This window comes from Sceloporus occidentalis, unplaced genomic scaffold (assembly GCF_023333645.1).
Source record: "Sceloporus occidentalis isolate IW3139 unplaced genomic scaffold, rSceOcc1.0.p SCAF_1, whole genome shotgun sequence".
In the NCBI taxonomy this organism is placed as follows: Eukaryota; Metazoa; Chordata; class Lepidosauria; order Squamata; family Phrynosomatidae; genus Sceloporus; species Sceloporus occidentalis.
In genome coordinates, this window is record NW_028316981.1 from 172,402,673 (window position 1) to 172,420,887 (window position 18,215).

The 18,215-nt window shown below is 43.2% G+C and overlaps 1 protein-coding gene across 5 annotated transcripts in view; it reads right to left on the reverse strand.

Annotated features, from left to right (window-relative positions):
* LRP1 (LDL receptor related protein 1) overlaps positions 1-18,215 on the reverse strand; it is a 387,970-nt gene that overhangs the window by 309,133 nt on the left and 60,622 nt on the right. For 3 of the 5 annotated variants that reach the window (XM_089482379.1, XM_089482373.1, XM_089482372.1), the window contains one exon: positions 912-998. The exons of the other annotated variants lie outside the window; for them this stretch is intronic. In XM_089482379.1, coding sequence (XP_089338505.1) covers positions 912-998 — 87 coding nt within the window. The remainder of the gene's footprint in view (positions 1-911; positions 999-18,215) is intronic. 5 annotated transcript variants of the gene reach the window in all.

Sequence of the window (18,215 nt, forward strand, 5' to 3'; positions counted from 1 at the left end):
AACATTACCATCACCTCCAGTCCTCTCTCTACAAGCAGATTCTCCCTCTTTCCTTACCAGTAACTAGTAGCTGGAGTAGCAAGATTGGGGGACTATGTCAAGGGGTGAAGTGGGAGTGTCTCTCCTCCTTTGCTCATCGCTACCCTGCCCTCTGAGATGTCACTCTGGGGCCTGACACACTACATAATTCTAACACTTTCATTCCACTTTAAATGTCATGGTTCCCTCCTATGGAACCTGGGACTGCATCTACACCACGTTAACGGCCATAGCTGAATGCTATGGAATTCTGGGAACTGTAGTTTTTTGCCCAGAATGCAATAGCAATGGCCGTTAAATTGGTGTCGAAACAGATTATTTCTACAGGGAGTTGTAACTGAGTGAAGGGTATGTAGAATTCTCTTTTAAAAGATCTGTAGCACCGTAGTTCAGGTACATGTGTACTAAAGGCACTCTTTAGGAGGGAATTCTAACTTCCTCCTCCGAACTCCAAATACTGTAATATGTTTCCACAAAATGTAACCTAAAATGGGATTAAGCAGCTATAATTCTGTTGCATGGATACACTCAAAGTTTCCAAATCCTCAGGTGAGCTTGGAAAAAGCTCTCTGGGGTTTTTCTTTTCTGTGTATTTTCTTACAAAGGATTTCAAAAAAATTCCAAGTGAATCCAAGGCAAACACCAAAGATTTCACCCTTTGCTAAAGGTTATGCCATCTCACTTTTGGCCTATTTCCATATAAAACTACTCAGGAATAGTCTGTAATATAAGCTGTAGCACAACCTCACCATCTTAAGATCAAGGTGATCATCAAACAACTTAAGAACTAACAGAACCAAACAATACTGTCACATCACTTGAATTAAGGGGCATAAACCTGAGAAAAAGAAGGGCAGTAGCAAGAATCTTACACAATATTTGTGAGGTAGAGCTCTCCAGGGCTTGTTCCCCAATCTTTGGAAGTGGTGCAACATAGAGATCAACCTCCTCAGCTAATGCTGTAGAAATAAAAAGGGGAGAAGGGAAAGAAATTAAAATCCCAATTAAAGAAGTCTTGGTTATCTCTGGGTAAAAAAAACAACAGGTAGCAAAGGAAGACAGTATGAACCTGTTTTATAATAGGATCTAGATAGGAAAAAACGTAGAATGAGTGACATATCTTGAGAAGCCTGCAAAAATACACCATGCTCAGCCTGCAAAAATCCACCGTGTACATTTTAGGTTAATATTGGAATCTGTGTTATATTCCCTGTTTCTCTCTTCCACATTCATACATTTACACACACACTGCTCTAAACTCTTACACTCGTTCTTTTAAACAAAACCGCCATGCTCCAAGCTTCCATATTAAATAACTTCCATATTTGATTATTTTCTGCATGCCATCCCAGTACATAAGCCTCTTAAGAAAAAAAAGCTCAAAACAATAAAAATACCACCAGCAAATGGTTGAGATATCAAATTTGAATCAAGTTAAAATAAAACATGAGTGAAGGAACAACCTAAGACTTAGAATTTATGCAACTTTGTCTGCATTCCCAATTTCAGAAATAATCCAAGTTGACACCATTTTAACTGCCATGGCTCAACGCTAGGGAATTCTGGGAAATGTCATTTTGTGAAATATTTAGCCTTCTCAGTCAAGAGAGCTCTGGTGCCCCAACATACTTCAAATCCCAGAACTCCATATCACTGAATCATGGCAGTTAAAGTGTTGTCAACCTGGATTACTTACGCAGTGCAGACACGGTGTTCATCAGCAAAAGCTTAACGGAGAAAAGAAATTCTGCAAAATGAAGGATGAATATCAGGGAAACAGCTCTGGGGAAGTAGTGTCACTTTCAGGGGCACCACGACTGAAAAGACCTTGTTCCTGGTTGCCAACTGTCCCACTGGGAGCACAAAACGAAGCCGCAACAAAGACTTCCACAGGCAGGTATAAAAATCCTAATTCAAAAGGTTCTTGAAGCCAGACCTTCAAATACATTTCTCAGAGACCATTTATGTCCCTTGGTTCTAAACTCCACCCCACCAACAATTACACTAATCACACTCCTGAGGATGCTTCTAGCCAAAGGGCTCCTGTCACTACCAATCTGAAAGTATTTTGCGTCTGTTCTCTCTTTCTCTCTTCAGCAAATCTCTGTGCAAAGAAAAAAATATGGAAGAAAGGGAGGGAGTTACAAGTGGAGCTGACTATGGCTGAACCCTCCTCCCAATAAATGAAAAAGATGGGCTAAATAAAGCGGTTTCAAGCCACTTTGAATGCAAAGCATTTAGACAATGCTCACCTCGAAAGCAGCTGGAAACCAGCCTGACGTCACGCTCTGCAGCTAAAAACTAGAGCAAAACACAAGTCTGAATAGCCTGACTCAAGGAAGAAAATGGGTGTCTTTGCAGCTGCTTATAAATACTCTGACATGAGTGCGGGGCAAAGCAAAGAAATGAAAGTGTGACAACTTGAATGGATGTAAGTACAATATAAATAAACCAGACAATCCAACAGTGGGAATGGGGTGAGGGGATGAAGGGGACATATACAGGGGATTCTCCATGATTGTGCTTTGCAACTGTATCACTCGCACACCGATGCACAGATGCCGTGTACCAGTGGAGCATTGTACATGTGACTGTGTAGCTGATCAAAGGAGCGGGCATCCAATGGAATGGTATCTGGGCAAACATGGGAACAACTGGATGTCACAGGTGGTGTGTTTGTGCAATGGTGCGCACATATGATGGGAAGGCAACAAAAAAAATCACCCAGCAGCACAGCTTAATACAGTGCATATTCAGCCTGCCTTGTGAGCGGACTGTGCAGGCAGCAGGGTTTCGACCCACTTTTGGAAAAAGCAGAATCAAGCCACTTTTTCCTTCCCGTCTGTTCCACCCCTTTGTGACTGAAGAGCACCCTTGAACTCACCAAGTTGTGTCAAAGGTGTTTTCAATCTTCTATGCTTGTCTTCAATGATTAATGTAAGAATTACATTTCCTGTACCTTCTTTCTTTGAATGCAAACTATCATCTTTTTTTAACTGTTTCTACTGTAACAAAAATACACTTTCTAAAAGTCAGTTTGACTCAGAACATACATTTACCAACAGCATTCTTTGAAAACCACAAGAGATTCTTACAAATCCTATTTTTAAATGCCATTTTTTATTTCCTCTTCTTTTTTTTAGGGCACAACAAAAAGTGCTGATACTTCCAACTTAAAGTATCAGAAACCAGTCTTCAACCTCTTGTATAAAAAAAGAACACAGAAAAGGCTGCTTTTTAAAAAATTACACCCTGCGTACTGCAGTTGCAACCAACATAGAGCCTAAACATAAACACAGACATCCCGCCACAGTGGGCAAAGGAGGAAGCTGGTGTGCAAGTCGAGCTCAGGGAGAGTGGGGAGGACCAGTCAGGAAGACGCCATGGTTGGTGAGAACTTCAGAGTGGGCAAATCATATTAGTGATTCCCTTCTCTAATTCCCAATTACAAGTTTTAAAATGTGTTATTCACAGATGAGAAACTCCCCCTCTCTCCCTTCTGGAGCCTGCTCCTTCTTTCTCTGCCTCCAGCAAGCCTAAACCACAAATTTCTTTTCCTTCCTTTGACCCAGAGTGCTGAATGAAAGAGAAAAGCCAGGCTGCCTGGGAGATTTTTGGAGCTCTAGTCACAAAAAAGTAACTTCTCCCAAGCTCTGTGAGTGAACAAGGAGGATCCATTTGCACTCACTCTTTAGGGTTTTTCAGTCAATGGCACTGCAGCAACTAAACCAAAATAGTCAACTGTTTTCGGTCAAGTGCTACATCCCCTTTTAGGTAACTGGAGGATGAGCTGATTAGCAGGACAAGGCTGGTGCCTGCTAAGAAAGAGGCTAGAACCACAAATATCCAAACATATCCTTTTCACGCCACTACCCTCTTTTCTTTGTTGTCGCATGTCTTCAAGTCATTTCTTACTTATGGCGATCCTGCCACAGGGTTTTCTTGGCAAAGTTCCTTTGCCCTCCTTTGAGGCTGAAGGAGTGTGACTTGCCCAAGGTCGCCAAGTAGGTTTCCATATCTGAGCAAGAATTTGAACCCTGGTCTCCAGAGTCACAGTCCACAGCTTTTGTTGTTGATGTTGTGATCCTTCAAGTCATTTCCTACTTATGGCAACCCTAAGTAGAACCTATCATGGAGGTTTCTTGGCAAGATTTGTTCAGAGAAGCTTTGCCATTGCCTTCCCCAAGGCTGAGAGGGTGTGACTTGCCCAAGGCCACCCAGTGGGTTTCATGACCAAACCAGGTTCCGAACTTTGAGCCCCAGAGTTGCAGTCCAACACTCAAATCACAAAACCACACTGGCTATGAATCAAGAAATCTTCAACTTAAATGCCCACCTAGCTCTGTCATGAATTCACTATATAGCCTTAGGAAACCCACAATTTTTCAGCCAGTCTTTTGTCAGCAAAAAGGGCATCAACTCCTTTATAGATGTGTAGGCACTCAATTCCCCTGTTCAGTTACGTTGACCCCATGAATTGGATACTCAAGAGGGGGTCTTGCCGGTTCCTTCCTCTGAACTATAACCCACAGCACCTGATATTAGAGGTCCCCCATCCAAGTATAAACCAGACCTGATCCTACTTAACTTCCAAAATCAGACAGGACTTGGTTCCTTCATAGTGTTTAAATCTTTTACAGGCCTTATGTTTGTTGTTGTTAACTGCACTTGAGTCAACCCCAACTCATGGTGATCCTGTTGATTGAGACATCTCCAAGCCCCCTAGCCTCCACTACTCTGTGAAATTCCTGTAGATTTATGCCCTTAACCCTCTGATTGAGTCTACCCATCTGGCATATCTTTATGCCAGGGCTGGGGGACATTTGACCCTCCAGAAATTTCTGCCCTACAATCCCACTAGTCAGTCTAAGCAGTATAGCTAATTGTGGGGGAGGAGGATGAGATTTACAGTCCAACAGCATCAGAAGGGCTGTTAATTTCCCCCAGCCCTGCTCTTGATCCCACTGAAATGCTGATCAAGCAAGCATTTCCCTGAAAAATAGCAGTGAACAAGCTGTAACTGCAGCATGATTACAGCCACAACTGCAATGCAGACGGGGCGCTGGTGGTAGGGCTCTCAGACCCAGTAGTCCAAGCAGTAAACCCCTCGTGATTCACGTAGCTCTTCTTGATGGGCAATCACAAATATGGCTTGCCTGGTGGTAGCAACCTGGAGTGCTATTTCTTGGGACTTTGCCCTGTGGGAAGACAGGGAGCAAGACAAAATGTCAGGGCCTTTTAAATTCAACCCAGCACAGTCAATTAATGGAGGCAGAAGTGTGCTGTGAGTCCACTTCACATGGCATCCATCCAATCCACTCAAATTCCTACACTATAATATTCTGTGAGCTGGCGGCAGTGCGTTCTCACTGGAGTCTAACTGTCAATTAATGGAGTAGACCAGTTACCGGCTAGACTGAGCCATTTGTCCCCAAGACAAGAAAACCAAACTGACACCACTTTAGCAGTAAGCTGTGTTAACATTTTTGTATCACAAGCTGGTACACATCCAATTGCAAAAAAGCTCAAGTCACAATGGAAATAACTCTAGCAGAATGTCCATTCTACAGCTACTACTTTGCCAAAATGCTGGAAATCTATATGGCTATGTTAAAAAGAACCATACATAAATGCAGTAACAGAGTATGATCTCTTATGTTTCTTCTACCAGATCCAAAGATCCTTTTTATTTAGGCTCTTAGGGCCTACATACCCTAAAGGCACCAGATCCCATCCAATCTTAGAAGCTAAGCAAGGTCAGCCTGCTAAGGAGGGTCAAGAAATCAGAAGAAGACTAGGAATGGAAAGAGCAGCTACAAAAATACTAGATAAGATTCTAAAATGTAAAGATATACAATAGAGCACTAAAGTTAGAATCATCCAAAATTTTGTATTTCCCATCATCATGTACAGATGTGAGAGGTGAACAGTAAAAAAAGTGGCTCGAGAGAAAATCAACTCACTTGAGATCTGGTGGTGGAAAATATTCCTGAGGATACCATGGACAGCCAAAAACAAACAAAAAGGTCGCTGAACAGATCACACCTGAACTTTTCCTAGAAGGCAAGGGCGGGTTACAGACCGCCGAAAAGCGGCGGCCTGTACCCGCCCCTTTCCCCAGGGTATCGGGGCCTCAGCGGCCAGACCAGCAGATGCTGAGGCCCCGATCCGCCGCTTTCCGGGCTGTGGGGAAGCGGCAAAAGGCTGCTTCCCCGCAGCCTGGAAAGGGGTGTCCTTGGGGCTTCAAGCCCCAAGGACACCCCGCGGCGGCGGGGAGGAGGAGAAAGCAGCCACTTGGCCCCTTTCTCATTTGGTCCGCTGGGCGCAGCCGTGTGAAGGCTGTGCCCAGCGGACCAAACCAGGAAGGAGCTCCGAAACGGAGCTCCTTCCTGCTCCGTGCTAAGGGTGCACTAAGCGCCCGTATAGAGGCGGCACGGTCGTGACGTTGTCATGGCGGCGGCCGTGTGGAACGGCCGCCGCCATTTTGTGCACGCAGAGCGCACACTAGGGTTAGGGGGGTGCAGAAGAACCGCCCCTTTCTAACCCTAGTACGCACTCCGCGCGTACTTTCTGGCCTGTTTGTAACGGGCCATGATGATCAAATTGAGGCTGTTGTACTTTGGCCACATCATGAGAATGCATAACTCACTAGAAAAGATGACAATGCTAGGAAAGATAGAAGGTAACAGAAAGAGAGGAAGACTGCACACCAGATGGATAGACTCAATCAGGAAGACCACAGGCCTTAATTTGCAGGACCTAAGCAGAGCAGTGGAGGATAGGGGGTCTTGGAGTTGTCTCTTATACAGGGTCGACTTGAGGGCTGTTAACAACAACAACAGATAGATGGCCCTGGTGTTTTAACTTGTACGTCCTATTGTGAATTCTTTTCATGTACATTTTCCTTCCTTTGAATGCCTCTCATATGACTAGAGCTTGGAAAAGTTACTTTTTGCCAAGAAAACTCTACGATAGGGTCACTGTGAATCAGAGTTGACTTAACAGCACATAACAACAGGAGGTAATTACATCTGTAAATGATTGAAGAAGCATGAATGGGGTGTGTGCCGCATGCCTTTGGAATGGAATTTTTTTTAAGGAACTTACAGTGTTTTTTCAATTATTATTATTATTTCTTGGCAGAACTGGATGAAATCTGCCAAGATACCTTTGCCTTCTGGGAGGAATCAAGCCCATCAGTTTTCATAACAATAGACACAACAAGTTTATGAAGCATCAGGCTTCACAGTTTGAGATATGTTTAGCCCTCTAGAATAAAGGACATGTCCATCCCTCTAAGATTTTTGTGACCAACTGTAATGAAAATAACATGCAGAACAGAGATATCCCCTCTGCTGGAATGGTGGAGGGGAAGCATTAGGAAACTTGCAGACTTTCAAAAGGATAAGCACAAAGATATGGTGTGTTCTAAATGGGGAAGAGGAGTATTTGATACATTCCACGTATCATACCCAAAGGGGAGTATAATGTATACAAAAAGGGTATGGGTCACAGGTTACTCCTAAGGCAAAAAACATACCAGCTTTCAGAAGCCTACTTCAATGGGTGAGTGAGTTATGAGTAATGAGAAAGTGTGGCTGTAGATGGCACGAAAACCCGGGATATGCAACACCATAAAGGGTGGCTTATCTGTATGAAATAGGCAGTCACCGAGACAGAAAACCCTGGGTCCCAGTTTTTAGCAGAAAGGCAAGATGTAATTCAAATACAGAAATAAAAAACACCCTCATATTTCAAGCAAGTACACAATATCCACTCTCCCCCAGGTCCTATGGACTTCACCAGTTTAAACAATCCTGCTCATTGCAGACACAGCTGGGGGGGGGGGGGGGGGGCACAAAAAACAAAACAAAAATAAAATCACTGCCCAGTGGATCAGACTTGCAATATATTACGTAAACGTTCTTCCTCCAAAGTCCAGGAACTAAGGAGCACTGGTATTGCAATTCTCTGCCACAAACTCGACACCCTGCACTCTCTGTCTCTCTAGCCTAGCGTTTTTCTTACTTGCAGAGGTCAGGGAGAAATCTGTCTCTTTTTGAAGGCCCACTGTCTTATGTCTTTGTATGCCTATGAAACCAAATTGCTCAGAAATACTCACATTCAGTTCACATTGGAGAGGTGCCACCTTCACTCAGACATCTAACAAAGCTGTTCTCAACCAACCTGGTGTAGCTCAGGATTACTTTTAAATCCAAGGCACAGTCTAAACATTCATACTAAACACACTCCAGTTGTGCCACAACAAACTACAGTTTCCAGAATTCCATGGCACTGAGCCATGGCAGTGAAAGCCATGTCAAACCAGAGTATTTCTGCAGTATGGATGCAGTCAAGGAATTCCTCTGTCCAATTTGGGAGCAAATGGGACAGGAAGTAGAGGAATCTCTTGACATTTTGAAGCAGACCTGAAGCCTTCTGCCCATGTCATTGCTCACACCATACATGGAACCTGGAAGCAAGATAGTAATAGGCTGTGTAGGGTAATCAGGTGAGAAGGATTGTCAGTCAGCACCATGCTAGAAAAAGTTTATTTAGGATCCATCCATCTCTTTCTTCCAGACTGGGTAAAAAGTTGGCTTACAAAAAGCCAGAATTCAAGAAACCACATATAGTTTAAAGCAGTGGTCCCCAACCTTCTCAATGCCGTGACCCTTTAATACAGTTCCTCATGTTGTGGTGACCCCCAACCATACAATTATTTTCATTGCTAACATCGGAAATATGTGTTTTCTGATGGTCTTTGGCGACCCCTGTAAAAGGGTCATTCAACCACCAAAGGGGTCCAGACCCACAGGTTGGGAACCACTGGTTTAAAGAAACATACAAAATCAAGATTAAATAACAGAATTAAAACCAATTAAAATCTTACTTCAAAACAGATTAAAAACAGAGGGTTCCATCAGTATCCAAAAGCTTGCAGGAAGAGAAAGGTCTCCACCTGTCACTGAAATGAAAATAAAGGAGCCATCCTAACTCTCTTAGGGAGCGGGTTCCAAAATGTGGGACCATCCAGATACCTTCTCCCAGGTTCCTATCAACCTTGTATGTGAAGGTGGTGCGACAGAGAGAAGTTCAGGCTGGCTCACATGGGAAGATAAGGTCTCCCAAATGGCCTGGGTCTGAGCCATACTGGGCTTTATAGGTCAAAACCAGCATTTGAAAACATACTGGCAGCCAGTGAAGCTGTTGCAACATGGGAGTGGTGTGCTCCCTCTAACCTACTCCAGTTAACCAACTGGTTGCAGTCCTTTGGAGCAACTGAAGTTTCTGAACATTCTTCAAAGGCAGCCCCACATAGAGTGTGTTACAGTAATCCAATCAGGATGCAGTCAAGGCATGTGTTGCTGCAGGCAAGTCAGATGTTTAGCAAACGGGCCCAACTGGTGTACAGGCTTTAACTGTGCAAATGCACTGCTGGCCACTGCAGAAACCTAAGCATCGAAGATCAGAGCTGAATCCAGGAGTACACCCCAACTGGAGACTTGTGCCTTAAGGGGGAGTTTAACATCATTCAACATAGGCTGAATTCTTGTTTCCATAATCTGTTTTATGGCTACCCAGGAATGCCTCTGTCTTGTCTGGATTAAGCTTCAAATTGTTCGCCCTCATCCATTCCATTACAGCTTCCAGGCACACATGGATTGCCTATTACCAGTTATCACCCAGATACATTTCAAGATGGGGAACTATGTAGCCCCATAGATATATTGTTAGTGTGCAACTTCCAGCCATCACCATGACCTATCTTGGCTACTGCTGCTGGGAAATGCTGTCCAACAACATCTGGAGGGTAATACACTGCCCAGCTCTGCTTTACATGCTGCGCTAGAAGTAATGAAGCCCATATTTTCCTAGTTTGCTTCTATGGCCTTTTGGTGTGGAAAGTGCGTGGGTTCTTCCAGTCAGATCATTACCTCAATGCTGGCTGGGCAGCAGTTACATAAGAAATACTCATTCAGCTGATGCCCACTTACATGCCTCCTGGCCTCTGCCTAAATGATTCCAGAAAAGCACTACTGGATGAGCTCATGGGAAGACAGTTCTGAAACCACCACCACTATGCAGGGATGGTCAATTTGTGGCTCGCGATGTTGGACTGCAGCTCCCATCATCCTTCAGCACTAGCTCTACTGGCTAAGGATGATGAGAGTTGCAGAATGACAGGCATATAGACAATACATAAGTAGGGCCACCGCAAAAGAGACCTACAGCAGTGTTTTTGTAAGGTTTGCCCTTCATGTCATTTAGTAGGCAGAAGGAGAGGTGCAAAGGGGATTGCCTCTGCCCAAGCACCATAGTGTAAGGGTGGGAAATCAAGATGGTGCTTCTCAGCATTTCTTTCATCTCCAGATAGAAGAGACATCTGCAGCCATCTGACTTCCTCACAGGAGGCAATTCAGAGACTAATACCCACCAGGAAGTCTGGACCTACTCTGAGAGGAATGTGCCCATGTTCACCTCCTCCTGCTTCAGTGCTGTACTGAACACATCAAACTTGCATTTTCAAACTGGAATCAATGCTCTAAAGAAATATCCCAGTGGAGAGGAGGCAGCAGCAAGAGGAGAGAGAAAATTCCAACCCAGCAGTGTCCAGACCAACTCCTCTGCCAGATGGCTCTTGGGAAGGATGGGTGGGAGGGGGAACAGCCATAGGAAACTACTGCTGCCTTGTCAGCGCAGACTGGAGAAGCTGCAAGGAGAATGCCATCGCACAGCCAGCATAGCAGAGGCTACATCTAGCCAAAAGGCATTCCATAAGCAAGCATACATTTTACAGCTCATTTGCAAATTAAATAAATCCAAAAGACTAAGGGTTGCCCTTTCTTCTATCCCCATGCTACCATGCACCAGATGAGTAATTTAGTTTTATCTGTTCTTGAACGCTAACTAGTTAAAAATAAAAAATAATAAATTAGAAAACTCCCTACAAAGTGTTCCAGTCCATTTTGGCTCTCTTCACCCCTGAAACAGAAATTCAGCCGTCACAGGTACAATCAGTCGTTCTTCTAGAATGCCTCCATTAATCAGTCATTATTACCACTGTCTCTGAAGTGAAGCAAGAGTGCCAGATGAAATATTATTGATTCACCAAGGATATGAATGATATAGTCAGTTAACAAGCTTGAAACAATGAGGACTGGAAGCCTCTTCAGAGGGCTTTACAGTTCTGGAAGAAGATAGGAGGCTACCAGCTGGAGCAAAAATGGGAAGTTTCAAGAGTTTAAAGTGAAATTAAGATGCACTTCCATGGGCCATTTTAATCCATAGGACTTTTTCCTGAATAAACACACACAGGTCTGTCATGTCGATTCCTAGCTTTTCCTAGCCGGAGAAGCATAGACACCTACTACAAAATATATATATATATATTTCTTGGAGTAGCAAATTAGAGCAAAGCCAACTAGGAACCAGAATCACAGGATTCTTTTTTTTCTTTCTGTAGCCAGTCACTATTCAGGTAGTCCTTTCTATAGAGCTTCAGCGAATAACAGCAGGAGCAAACTCCTGGATTCTATTTCTAGATCCATTGTCCTAACAGATGAAAAATGCACATAGAAAAAAAGAGAGAGTTTAAAAGAGACACATAATGAGAAGATGCACTCCTGAAGGACAGATGTATTAAAAGCCTAATGACGTTCAAAGATGAATTTTTCACTGCGGCAATCAGTCTTTTCACCAAATTAAATGAAGTAAAGAAATTTAATGGCTATGTGGACAAGTGGTCCACAGTCCAAATCTGACCTTTGCTTACTTTTTGGCCTTTGCACAACACCCCACTACCACCACCCTCATGCCTCAGCCTCTGTCCTCCCAATCTGCATCCATGGAAACAGCCATAGGTAACCTGTCTTAACGTTACATTTTAAGGATTACTAAACTAAATTATGCAAAATGCTTTAAAATGCTCAAAACTACCAATTGAAGAATAGAATCTAAGAGATGGTTCTTCCAAGCCCAAACTTCTTGAACAGATTTCCCGACCACCACCCCCTAGGCACCCCAAGTCATGTTAAGACCACAAGTCCCATCATCTCCACTCAGCAAGCTGGCTGTTGTTTGCTGGGAATAACAGGCATTATAACTGTCCTTGCTTGGACAGTGCCAGGTTATAGAAGGCTGTTCTAGAAGATATATATCCTTCCCTCTTTGAAAGAAAAAGCACGTCAACATTTAATCAGTAGTGAAGAGTGTCAGTTTGCTTGCAATGAATATTCCAGTTCCTTTTGCTTACAGCTTATCAGTTGACTGAATGATGAAGATGCAGCTATTTATGGACTTAATCTGTAGTTATCTGCAAAGCTGACACAGATTGCTTTTCCACCCAAACCAAAGAGCCCAAGGCGAGCGCTATCATCAAGGTTCTGTTTGAGCCAAGGCTCAACTGATCTTAGCAACAGAGCTGGTTTCCAATGCCAAGGCTCAACTCTGGAACACAGAGTGAAGTGATAGCAAAGGAGAAGAGACCAGCACTGAAAATGTCAGAAGGTCACTGAACCCTTCTTCACCACCAGATACCTGCTTGAACTTATCTAGCTCAATACAATAGGACAAAGTTAGCCCACTAAACCCCAACTCTTCCTGTAAGATAAAACTAGTGGGGCTTACCCAACTCTTCCTGTAAGATAAAACCAGTGGAGCTTAAGTATGCAGATCACGGATAAATACATGTAACATCTGACTAGTTATTTGGCTAAGAAATTGCACATAATGGTGGATATACAGTTGCACTAGGACAATTGTCCAAAAATTTATAAACAGACGCATAGCCATCTGCCATGGATACTCACCCACCCCTTCTTTCCATCCTCCCCTCCCCCCTCCCTCCCCCAACATCACAGGCCAGATTCAGCATGACAATCCTGATTTGGATTAAACCAGAGTTTTCCATTACAATCAAAGCAGGAAAAAGCAGGAAAATAAGGTAGGATGGTTTAGCAAGTCCTTGTGTGTAGGTTTTGGAAACAAGGAGGAGAGTTCGGCTTTTGAATCCTCTTTGGTGAGTTTTTGGGACAAGAGAATGTGACTCAGGTAAGTGATGCATAGACTCCTAGAGTTGGAAGGGACCACAAGGACCATCTAATCCAAACCACTTCTGCCATGCACGAATACACCACTATAGCATTCCTGGAATATGCTCATCCAACCTTTGCTTAAAGACCTCCAAAGATGGAGAGTCCGCACACACACACGACAGGCAGTCCGTATTCCACTGTCAGGTCTTCCTATTGTTTAGGGGAAATTGTCATTTAAATCTATTGGTTTGTGTCCTATTCTCTGGAGCATAAAAAACATGCTTTTTCCATCATCTATATGACCACCCTTCAGATATTTATAAGATGGCTGTCATGTTATTTCCAGAACTTTGAGGCTGTTTTGCTTTGTTTTTGAGTGCTACTCAAATATTGTGGGTCTCTGTAAACTGTCAGCTGCTGATCCATGCTGAGTTTCCAGAAAACCATGCAAAAATGGTACTAACATGGCACATATATGGTACTAGTGCCTCAATGGGGGAAATATCCCTATGTGTCATCTGAAACAATACCATGCATTTTGCCATTTCTGCATTCTTCCATCTCAATCCAGGAATCTTCTTCTCATAGAGTCTTATTCTGTTGCCCAGAAGAAGATGATCAGAGCTCACCACTCCCAGGTTCAGTCCCAAGCAACTCCCTGTAAAGTGAGGTTTGGAGAAAGAGAACTAGCTAGGCTATCAGGCAAAACCTTTGCCTGAGATGGTAGAGAGCCATTTCTTGTCAAAGCAGTTAGAATCAAAAAATCATAGAACTGGAAGAGACCACAAGGGCCATCCAGTCCAACCCCCTGCTATGCAGTCAAATTATCCCCAACAGATTCAGCCTCTGTTTAACGACATCCAAAGAAGGAGACTCCACCACTCTCCGAGGGAGTGTATTTCACTGTCAAACATCTCTTACTTTCAGGAAGTTCCTCCTAATGTTAAGGTGGAATCTTTTTCCTGTAGCTTGCATCCATTGTTCCGGGTCATGTTCTCTGGAGCAACAGAAAACAAGCCTGCCCCCTCCTCAATATGGCATCCCTTCAAATGCTTAAACAGGGCTATTATATCACCTCTTAAGCATCTCTTTTCTAGGCTAAACATAGCCAGCTCCCTAAGTCCTTCCTCATAAGGCATAGTTTTCAGGCCCTTCACCATTAGACACGCTCCAGTTTGTCAACAACCTTTTTGAATTGTGGTGCCCAGAACTGGACACAATATTCCAGGTGAGACCTCACCAAGGCAGAATAGAGAGGCACTATTACTTCCCTTGATCTAGACACTATACTTCAATTGATGCAGCCTAAAATAGCATTGGCCTTTTTAGCTGCCGCATCACACTGTTGATTCATGTTCAACTTATGCTCTACTAGGACTCCTAGATCCCTTTCACAGATAGTCTCCTTAGGCCAGGTATCCCCCAGCCTATATCTATGCATTTCATTTTTTTCTACCTAAGTGCAGTATCTTACATTTCTTCCTGTTGAAGTTCATTTTGTTAGTTTTGGCCCAATTTTCTAACCAATTTAAGGTCATTTCAAATTTTGATCCTGTCCTCTGGGGTATTAGCTACTCCTCCTAATTTGGTGTCATCTGCAAATTTAATAAGCATGCCCTCTATTCCTTCATGCAAGTCATTGTTAAAGATGTTGAATAGCACTGGGCCCAAGACAGAACCCTTTCAGACCCCACTGGTCACTTCTCTCTAGCATGAAGAGGAGCCATTGCTAAGGACCCTCTGGGTTTGGCCGGTCAGCCAATTACAAATCCACCTAACAGTTGCATTGTCTAGCCTACATTTTAGTAGCTTGTTTGCAAGCATTCTAGAAAAAGAAGTTCTAAAAGAAGAAGTGGAATCAGCAATAAAAATTGTATTGTGTCAAAAGGCCACTAGTATAAAGTAGCTTCCTATGTTCCTATGACTAAACAAGACAACTTGGAGAGGTTGCTTTTTGGAAATAAAACTCCCAGAATCCTCAGCCACTATGATCACTCTCAGCTTGAAAAGCCCACTCTTTGTAACATGTCATGGACTCTATACAGCAATGGTTCTCCGATACTCCATGCCATCTGTACCCTATTGACCAATCTTAATAAACCAACCCACAATGAAGTGGTGGTGATGCTAAGGCTTTATCAGTTCTCTGGGGAGAAAGGCGGCATATAAATGAAATAAATAAATAAATAGTTTACATTGTGATTTTGGCCCACATCAATATTATTCTGGCATCCTGATCTCACAACTGAGAAGTCAAGTATTACTCCAACAAGAAGTAGAGGAAAGGGGGAAAGGAACTAATTCAAGTTTATACAAAAAGATAAGCATGCTCTGTCTGTCTCCTTAGACCTTATCAGACAGGGCTGTGGGTCTTTAGAGCAGCAATAGGAAGCAACATTTATAGTGTATCAGCAGTTAAAAGCAAACTCACACGCCATACTTTACTGCACCAGCCTCCTATTATTTATGGCTCACAGTCCAGACGCAGATTAAGCTTCCTCCGGGGACATGCTTGCATCATGCAATAAAGCAATTTCAACGCTGTGGATTAATAGGCAATTCATCTCACAGCGGCTGAGTCACTGGGCAGGGCTCGAGGATGCAGTCAGGGAACTGATGCTGGCCCTTGGGAGCAAACCTGATTAACTGGAGGGTGGGGAGACCAGCCCCATAGCAAGAACTGATTAAAGGACCGATGGCTAGAGACCGAGGCTAGGGCCCTTGGCAGAAAATCCCATCATTACAAACAAGTCCACTATTTGAACAAGGTGGAGTTCTTAAGACTCTGGAAAGAGAGAAGTTAACATGAGTCGCTGCAAATACAGTATTCTCCACTTGTCTAAGGCCCCAACTCCCATCATCCCAAGCTAGGCTGGCTGGCAATAATTATGCTGGCTGGGGATGATGGAAGTGGCAATCCAGCACACCTAGATGGCATCAGGTTGGGGAAAGGTGGTTCAAAGGATACAACAAGTAGATTCATAGAGGAGGGAAGGAATTTCCACATCCGTAGACAACAAAAAGATACCCCACTGCAAATAGATATGTGTCACCAATACACACCAGTTTCACATAGCTGCCATTGCTTTTTGGAACAGCTCCAAGCAAAGCCCCCATTCACTTCATTCAAGTATTTCACTTCATTCAAGTATTAGACATCTAATGGTGATGTTGACAGCAACAATGATGATAGGGCCACTTTCTGCATTGAAACAAGCCACACTATGCCAGCCACATAGTTATACCTCACAATCTCTCTCTGCACTCACAGCTCCCTGAACTGTTTTTGGGGGCTGTCCCTTTTGCGCCATCAGATCACATCTTGAATGTTAAAGCTATCATTCAGCAGAGCTAGATATTTGCTGTTGCACCAATTATCTTGGTGCTGCCTTCTGTACATATTTTTCCCCAAGAGCAAGAATCAGACCTTTCCCTCCTTTCATTGTCCCAAAGTCTTGACCATTCTCCACAGTCTGGATGTGTAAAGAGTAAGGAGCAGTTCAATGACAAAGAAGAACAGGAAAGAACAGTTATGCCAGTGAAATCAAGGGCCCTTTCACACTACACTATTTTAGCACTATGACTGCCACCACGCTTCTCATGGTATCCTGGGATTTGGAGTTTAGGAGAGGGCCTTTTTTATTATTTATTTTATTTATACGACGTCTTTCTCCCAAACTAGAGCCAAGATGGCTCAAAAACAATATTTTTTTAAAAAAAACCACAATCAAACAGTAAATTTTAAAAACAATTAAAACACTATTTTTATTAAAGAGGTCTCTCAAAGTAAATACTTTTTGTAAAAAAGGAGGGAGACCTTTGGGAGATGCCAAAGTTTCACTGAAGGACAGATATACAATGAATTGTTAGGAACTCTGCAGGCATCAACCCAAAAGAGATGCCCCTGACACTCCCAAAAACAAAGCCATAACAGAAAAGTTACTTTTTGGACTACAATTCCTCAAACCCCCTTCGCCAACACAGTGAGCTCCAATTCTGGGGATTGTAATCCAAAACAGTTATTATCTCATGCTCTGTTTGCCCAAAGCCACAATCCACAAGTCCCTTCATAAATGGAAGAGAGATGGGGAGGGCAGGAAGAGGAACCGTCTTGTGAGCAATGCATTTTCAGAGTCTGGTTTGGAAAAGTTGGTCTGAGAGCAAAGGAGCCACTAATCTTTAAAACATTGCCTGGATCCTCAGAAGTAATACTTGGGAACATTTGCACATTCCAAGCACACAAATATCCACATTGGCAACTCCTCACCCATAAGATAAGATTGTCAACAACAGCCTACCCCAACCCCTGCAGATATAATGGACTACAACTCCCATCATCCCAAAACAATTTCTTGTTATGCTGGCTGAGTGGGGAAGAAGTAGCAGTCCAACGCATCTGGAAACTACCAGGTTGAGAAGGGCTGATCTACAACCAAGCACACTTCTGATCCCTTGGGGCAGCCATAGTGTTGAAAACCCATAAGAACTTGACAATTTTCCTACATTAGACCAAAAACTCACAGTGACAAACAGGAAACTCTCAGAACTATTGCAACAGCACCCTGCTGTTCATGTAGACAGAGGTGTATTACTTCTGATACAGTAATGTATAGTCATCGCAACTACTCTTAATCTAGTCATACATGTAAAAAAAAAAGATGTACTGTGTCTTCATCAGGGTTAGGGGATAGAGAGAGAGAGAGAGAGATTTTGGAGGCTTGTGAAATAACACAGGATTCCATCAGTACAGTTTGGATTGGAAATGTTATTTTTGGACTACAATACCCAGAACTACACTGGTCATGCTGGCTGGAGGGATTCTAAGAGCTACAATCTAAAAAAGAGTCATTGTTCCAAGCTCTAATTTCACATGCACATTGAATTATCCTGTTAACTTGTCTACTTTCCACCAGGAAAAAAGGAGAAATCTTGCTGCTAGGAAGTACAATGGGAGAGGCAGCAACTCCCAGTGAAAAATCCATCAAAAATGTTAAATATAGGTCTGCTGTAACTCTGATTTTTAACACAAACAACTTTCTTCTGCTCAGCATCTGGCAGGAAAGCTGATTTGGCAGCCTTGTAAAATGAGCCGGCATGGCTCATACTAGGGCAGCATGTGCCCCAGAGTTAGAGCAGTAA